Genomic DNA, 7,853 nt, shown 5'->3' on the forward strand with positions numbered 1-7,853 from the left:
TTTCATAAATTTTTATCCTCATAATTATCATATTCATAAATATTTTTCTAGCATATTTTCTATATAATATTCCTTATCATATATTCATAATAATTACTTTCCTAATATGTAAAATATTCTATAATTTTTTTTCTAATATATAAAATAATCTTTATAATATTTTTTTTTTTATCATATATCAATTATCTGTCTTGATTACTTACCTTATTTAATATTCTTAATAAATAATAAATTCTATTATTTTATTACTGAAAATTCTGATTTGACATTTCCGAAGTTATATTTTATTTTATTTTGTTATTGGGGTTAATATTACTGTCCTTAGCAGTTGCTGCATGTGATGAGCCATGACATAATTGAATACAGATTCCTCTCTGCTATCTGAACATCTGGCAGTTGTGGAGATCCAAACAAGGAAGTAAGAACAAATACAAACTCAAAAGCCTGGCCAAAACGCAGATGCCTTTGGGCGCTTCTCTGTGAGAGAAAAATAAGGGATAATGGCAGAGAAGAGAGATGAGGAAAGAGTGTGTGTTACAGGCGCCGGAGGGTATGTGGCCTCATGGGTTGTCAAGCTTCTTCTCTCTAAGGGTTTTATCGTTCATGGAACCGTCAGAGACCCATGTAAGTTGCTTCTCTCTCTTTGCCTTTAGTTTCTGGTTTTTTTTTTTTTTTTTTTTTTTTTTGTGGAATTTGATTGATAGAAGGTGTCTGATGGTTTGATCACAGGTGATGAGAAGAACAGTCATATGAAGAAGTTGGAGAAGGCTTCAGAGAATTTGAAGCTGTTCAAGGCAGACTTGTTGGAGCTTGAAAGCCTCTGTGCAGCCATTGATGGTTGCACTGGGGTTTTCCATGTTGCCAGCCCTGTTCCTTCAGCCAAGGTAGCCAATCCAGAGGTGAGGTTTTTTTCTTTCAATTCTAGAGGAAAAAAAAAAAAATGTAGTTTTTATTTATTATTTGTCATAAATTTTTTTTTTTTTTTTAAATGAAGAAGAAAAGGCTTTGTAAAGAGAAGAGATAAAGAGAGTTTTGGACATTTGTTTTTGAAAACATCAAGTTGGGTGTTTTTAAATGAATCGATAATTTCATATGAATAAATTTTCATTTATTTTACTTAAATTATTATTTTTCCTTTTAATTTTTTTTTATTTATTCCATTTTCATCTCTCCTCAACACCAAACTAGAGAACACTTTTGGAAAATGAATTGAAATAAAATAAAATAAAAACATTTAGGCACATAGAGATTGGAAGCAAATAATTATTTTTATATTTCCAATTATATATATATATATATATTTCATTTTATTTATAGGTTTTCCCAATTTTTAGGCTATAATCCCTTTCACAAAGTTTAAGGAAAAAAAAACTGTTATAAAAAAATGATGTTATGTTGCATGGAAAAGGTTTTTAATACCTTATGAATATAAACTCCTCTTAATCACGTGTTTTAAAACTCTAAGGCCCTTTTTGAGCATAGAATAAATAATATTTATATCATTGAGTACGAATCATTATACTTTTGGTTATATTTTATTTATATTATTACTGAATTTAACTTTTCAAAAAATAACGAGAAATCCCAAACTATGATAATTTTAAAATTATTTCTGATAGAATAATTTTATTTTTAGTTTTAATTGATTGCTTATGCAAAAACGCCCTCGAAATTGGTGTAATCCTTTCCTTTCTAAATCTCATAGTGGAATGATAAAAAATTAGTAAGAGCTGCAAATGAAAATGGGATTGAAAAGTACAAGATAATTGATGTATGAATTTAATATAGGTTGAACTGCTGGAACCAGCCGTCACGGGTACACGAAATGTACTGAAGGCATGTGAGAAGGCCAAAGTGAAGAAAGTCGTTGTAGTATCATCAGTTGCTGCAGTCAACCGTAACCCAAATTGGCCCATGGATCGCCCCAAAGACGAGGAATGTTGGTCCGATCCTGAATTTTGTAGGACAAATCAGGTATCCCATTACCAAATTCATGATTCTTCCAGGTTTAATTTTTAATAGCCTTAATTCTATATTATATCCAAATGTCTAATAAGTTATTTTTGTTAAGATTTTTTTTAATAGAAATAGAGGGAGAAATACGTGACATCCCACATTATATATATATAAAAAACTATTGACACTCTTAATCATATAAACACATTTTAAAGTTATAAGGGTTTATTAGATGTACAACGGACAATATTTACATTATTGGGAGTTAGTCATTACATGATATTTTCGGATATATCCATCTTTACATGCTTATTATATTAATTTATCCACCTATTTTTAAGTAAAATCTTTATTTGTGAACATATTTAACATTTGAGCATAATTTAATGTCACCATTGTAGGAGGATTACTTAACTTCTTTGTCTTACTTCAAAAAAGATGTGAAACAAAATCAGCCCTATGAGCGTGTTGAGACAAAGTACAAAATAATTATTGAAATGATTTATTTTTTGTTGGAAAATATCTTAAATTTCTAATTAATATACATTCATCTTTTCGTAAAAAATATTATATAGATTATACCCTATGTTTATTAGATTGTCTCATAGAACAAAAAAAAAAGTTATTAGCAATATGCCAATAAATATTCTAAGTCTAAAGAATAAAATATTATGAGTTGGAAATGAAGGTTGAGATGTATAAAAACTATATCAAATTGGTAGAAATGCAAAGAAGGATTGAAGATATTAGTGGAGTGAGGACTCACAATTTAAGGTATAGATACAAAGAGTGAAAAACATAAAGATACATGGATATTTTAAGACTAAATAATTGTATCTTGTTTCTTTAATTGATAATATTCTATATGGGATAGTGAAATGATTCTATCTTATTTCTAAATATAGGCATAGTTTGTTTAACCACATTCAAACTTTATATACCATGGTGTGTTGATTATTTTATCTTTATATTCTTGTAATAATATATTAGCATTAAAGATTCAATCTATACAATAAGTTATGTTCAAGTCCAAGTCAAGATTTTTGGAAAAGCCAAAAAAAACACAAATTATGTTTGAAGATGAAGTTTATTTTTCCCTCATTAGAATAAGATACATAAAGCTTGTATCATAAAGATGAAAGATTGACTTGATAGAATTTAATTAAGGTGCAGATTATTGAAAATCTTCGAAATATATAATTGATATACTTCTCATTTTGTATAGAATATTTCTCATGGTAATGTGACATTGAAATATTAAATTTCTTAATAGAATAAGGATAATTATTATGTCTATAAAATTTCTAGATCCTAATACAAAAAAGTTAGGAGATAGAGATAGAGATAGAGATGTAAAGACTATGTCAAGTATAAATGCAAGAAAGAGTGAAAGATATCAATGAAATAAGGGCTCCTAGCTTATGGTAGAAATAAAAGGAGTGAGGAAATATAGAATGTAAGTATGATATAGTAGAATTATTCACTCTTATTTTTTGATGTATGATTAACTAAACCACATTAAAACCTTATATACCTTTATATATAGATTGTTTTATCTTTGTATTCTTATATTAATACGTTAATATTAAAGCTTAAGCCTGCAAAACATTTTAGAATATTGAATTTTAGACTTAAAATCAATAACTAAGGTTTTGTTTATATAATGTATTTAGTTATAATATCAAATATGTCAAAAACACAAAGACAGAGAATCAAAGCTATTGAGTAAAATCAAGTTGATAGTTTATGAAAGAGTTCTATGAAAATATTTTGAGCACTTTAGAATAAAGCTATAAAAGTTTTAAAAAAAAATGCTTGAAATGTGTTTAAGTTAAGGGTAACAAATAGGATTGAAAATTAGAATTTTCATTTATAATAATTAAATGGAATCTATTGGAGATCATGATATACATTAGTCTCACTTAGGGAAGATCATCATCGAATATTTATTTTTCCAATTTATTGACTCCGCCTACCCATAAATTTGTACATCTTTTCACATGTGGGTATTAGATCACATCTATGGGAGGATGTTGGAGAGCATGAATGACATACATTATGAGTCCTATTGAGAACTCAAATTGTAGCTGCTTAAAATTTTAAAATATTGATTCTCCATCATAGTCTTTATATTTCATTTCAAAGGAATGTTTGACTAGAAGTGACAACCACATGCACGAAAAATAACCCTTAAATAAATTAATTCTTATTTTTATCAAATGAATATAAACTAAGCTCTAATATATTTTCATATGAATGGCAGGACTTTTACAGCCTTGCCAAAACACTAGCAGAGAGTGAAGCTTTGGAGCATGCAAAGAAAAGTGACCTTAATATTGTAACAATTTGTCCATCCATGGTTATTGGACCCATGCTGCAATCCACATTGAATGCTAGTAGCCTCCTTCTCCTCAAATATTTGAAAGGTTTCTTCTCTTACTAAAGCTTTCTTTTGCAAACACCTTGTGTTATAAGTATGCTACTATCATTGAAATGTTATGGGGTTTACCTAGATATTCTTAAGTTACATTCTTTTTTTTTTAACTATTTTTTATTTATTTTCTTGGATATCAGATGCAAATGGATCAGTAGAAAATAAAGAGCGTCCAATCATTGATGTGCATGATTTAGCTGATGCAATTTTTTTGATATATGACAAACCCGAGGCAGAAGGAAGATACATATGTTCATCATATACGATCCTAGTACAAAAATTGATAGAGAAATTGAAGAACATATATCCCAACTACAATTATCCTAAGAGGTAAGCTCGTCTATGGCTAAAGACTTAGATCATCTAAATATGATATATGTTATTTGTTTATTATCAAATAATTTCAAATTTTGAGTTAAATTATAGGTTTAACATAAGGGCAAAAAATCAATAACTCTATCAATCTAATAAAATTGAACCAAATCAAAATAAAGGTATCAAGTTGGTTTTTTTCAAAAAAATTTAATTTTATTGGTTAATTTTTTAGAAGAAAAAATTGGAGTATTTTAATTTAGGTTACAATTTGTGAATATTTTAAACCGTTGAAATGAATATACATATTTTATCTTAACCTACTAGATAACCCACTATGGTACTTTGAATGTGATTTATATTATCATGTGATCTTATGATGTTTTAGATTTGAATTATTAAGGATAATTGTAAATAATTATAAATTTCTATGTAAAATATTTTTATTATTACATGAACATGTGATAGTTTTTTACTAGATTATCATGTGGTGATGGTATAAGTTATATTATCATACTTCTACATTATTGGTCCAATTTTAATCCAAACCAAATGAACGAAATTGAACTAGATGGAATTGATGTTAAGACTATTTTGGGCTAATAAATAAATTGGTTCTATTCAGTTCCACTATAATTAAAATCAACCAATCTGGTTTACCTCTTGGATTGAAAACTGAACAAAACCAAATTATGTCCAACCCTATTCTAACATGGTATAAGAGCTCTAGTTAATTAAAGGTCCCGACCTTACATGTCTCCATGTTGAAAAGCTTTTGAGTTAAATTAGTTTCTGAAAGCCATCAATTTTCATGATATGCACTTGAACTTATCATAACGTCAATCTACTTAATATTTTGGTATACTCATTTTATCTTTGTAGTGACAGTTATACTGAAGTAGAGGAAGCGTTTAAGCTGAGTTCAAAGAAATTGGAGAGTTTGGGATGGAAGTATAGGTCATTGGAAGAGACTCTAATGGATGCTGTTAAAGACTTTGAAGAGAATGGCTTATTGGATAAACACTAGCCAACAACACTATCTCTACTGTTTGTGGTTGCTTTGCATTTTAAACTCTTCTTCCTCTTTGCCATGGATATTGATCTAAATAAAACATCTTTACCAGATACAATGGTTTTCTACCATATGTTGGCAAGTGATATATTGAAATAAATTTTAATTAGATATCCATTTGACCTCGAAATTGAAATCATTTCATTTGAGATTAATTTGTGCTCAAAGATTTTATTTTACAGAAAAACCTAATTTTATTTTTTTTTATATTCACCAATGGGTCATTGTTATTATTTGTTTGGTGAGTAGAAATTGATTTTTTTAAAAAAAAATTAAAATTTGTTTGAAAACTAAAATGAGATTCAAACAATTTTTGATACATTTATTTTTTTAATTCTATGATAAAATTTTAAAAGCAAGAAGTAAAAGTGGGTTATCAAACATGATTTTCGTTATAAATAAATTTGCTTGAAGTGAATACCTTATTAGCAAACCTGATTCAAGGCTTTAGAAGAGGCAAAATTGTGTTGCCTAATGGAAATAAATTTCATATCAATGATGCTTTATGTTTTGAATAAGCTTCTCTGTGTTTTTCTCAGGAAACAAACAGAAATGGGGTTTGGGATTCAGAGTTCTTCCATTCGAGTGGTTGTTTCTGTGATATTTTCATTTATGCATTTGGCAAATACTATTGTGAATGTTCATGGGAAAACAATTAGAAACAAGATGCTGGAAATGGGAAAATGTGATATATATATATATGAAGAGAGTTGGGTGGTGGATGAGACATATCCAATGTATAACACTTCATCATGCCCTTACATTCGGAATGTAGTTTTTTTTATTAAAAAACAAGGATGAAGAAAAACAAAAAGATATCGCAGAAGTAAAACAAACCCGAATGACAATAATTCATTAATCATCAGAAATTATAATAAAAACTTAATCAATAACTACCCACTATAAACGTGGACAAATGATAAAGCCATGAACAAAACATGCAAAACAGAAAAAAAAAAAATCAACACCTAAAAACTAGCAATAACAACTTTGAAACATTCAAAACAACTAAAAAATTTATGACACCACATCAGCAGAACACTCCTTCTTGCTTTAGGAACTGCAAACACCAAGTTTTGTCCTTAGAAATTCAAATTTGCTAACTTGTAGTGGCTAGGTGAAAACATCCGCAACCTGATCTTCTGTTTTGCAATAGAGAAGAATCACATCTCCATCTTTCTACAATTCTCTTAAGAAGAATAACTTAATGTTAAAATGCTTAGTTTTTTCATGAAACACAGGATTATGAGAGATAGCAATGGCAACTTGGTTGTCAATAAGTATCTTCATGCTTTCCTTTTGCTCCCTGTTAAGATCATTTAAGATCTCCCTTAGCCAAATAGCTTGATTTACCACAACTGTGGCAACAATAAACTCTGCTTCAATTGTATATTGGGCTACAATTTCTTTTTTTTTCGAGCACCAAGAGAAAAAACCATGACCAAAAGTGAAACAATAGCCTGAAGTACTCCTCATCTGATCAATAGAGCCTCCCCAATCACTATCTGAAAAACCAACCAACTCGAACTCTTTGCTTCTCGTAAATTTGATGCTAAATCACAAGTGCCTTTAACATATCTAATCACCCTTTTTGTTGCCTTAAGATGCATTTCACTTGCACAATGTATAAACCGAGACAAAATGCTTACAACATTCAATATGTCAAGCCTTATTGCTATGAGATACATCAAGCAACCAATCATGCTTCTGAAATATGTCTGATCAATCCTATCAGTTCCATCATCTTTACTGAGCTTCTCCTTTTGATTCATATGAGTTCTTATCTCCTTGCATTAATCTAATTTGAACTTCTTGAGTATCTCTTTAGCGTGTTTCTTCTGACAAATAAAAACTTTATGTTCACTTTGTTTGATTTCCATTCCAAGGAAAAAGTCATCAAACCTAGATCCGTCATCTCAAAAACTTCCATCATCTCTAGCTTAAACTTCTCCACAAGACTTGTGTGGTTCCTAGTCACAAGCAGATCATCCATGTATAGTGAGATGATAAGAATTCCAGCTCCATTGTGCTTGACATACAATGTTGATTCAGATAGGCTTTTAGCAAATCCTAAATTCA

At 29.0% G+C, this 7,853-nt stretch overlaps 1 protein-coding gene across 2 annotated transcripts; it reads left to right on the forward strand.

The window, feature by feature from the left end:
- Window positions 1-351: 351 nt before the first annotated feature.
- LOC100251776 (cinnamoyl-CoA reductase 1) lies at window positions 352-5,898 on the forward strand. Of its 2 annotated transcripts, none has more exons than XM_010647384.3 (6): window positions 352-624; window positions 730-899; window positions 1,789-1,974; window positions 4,220-4,382; window positions 4,531-4,720; window positions 5,585-5,898. In XM_010647384.3, exons 1-6 carry the CDS (start codon window positions 501-503, stop codon window positions 5,727-5,729), a joined length of 978 nt encoding a protein of 325 aa, XP_010645686.1. In that variant the 5' UTR covers window positions 352-500; the 3' UTR covers window positions 5,730-5,898. The 2 variants fall into 2 exon arrangements, with proteins under 2 accessions (XP_010645686.1, XP_002267718.2); XM_002267682.5 differs by having other exon boundaries at window positions 353-624; window positions 5,591-5,898.
- The last annotated feature ends 1,955 nt before the right edge of the window (window positions 5,899-7,853 follow it).

This window comes from Vitis vinifera, chromosome 13 (genome assembly GCF_030704535.1).
Source record: "Vitis vinifera cultivar Pinot Noir 40024 chromosome 13, ASM3070453v1".
Taxonomy (NCBI): Eukaryota; Viridiplantae; Streptophyta; class Magnoliopsida; order Vitales; family Vitaceae; genus Vitis; species Vitis vinifera.

What these genes read in the sequence shown, in the direction of transcription:
- LOC100251776 (XM_010647384.3), top strand. Translation starts at nt 501, where the DNA reads ATGGCAGAGAAGAGAGATGAGGAAAGAGTGTGTGTTACAGGCGCCGGA. An exon ending in AATTTTGTAGGACAAATCAG is followed by an intron (nt 1,975 to 4,219) that starts GTATCCCATTAC and finishes TATGAATGGCAG; the next exon opens with GACTTTTACAGCCTTGCCAA. An exon ending in AACTACAATTATCCTAAGAG is followed by an intron (nt 4,721 to 5,584) that starts GTAAGCTCGTCT and finishes TTATCTTTGTAG; the next exon opens with TGACAGTTATACTGAAGTAG.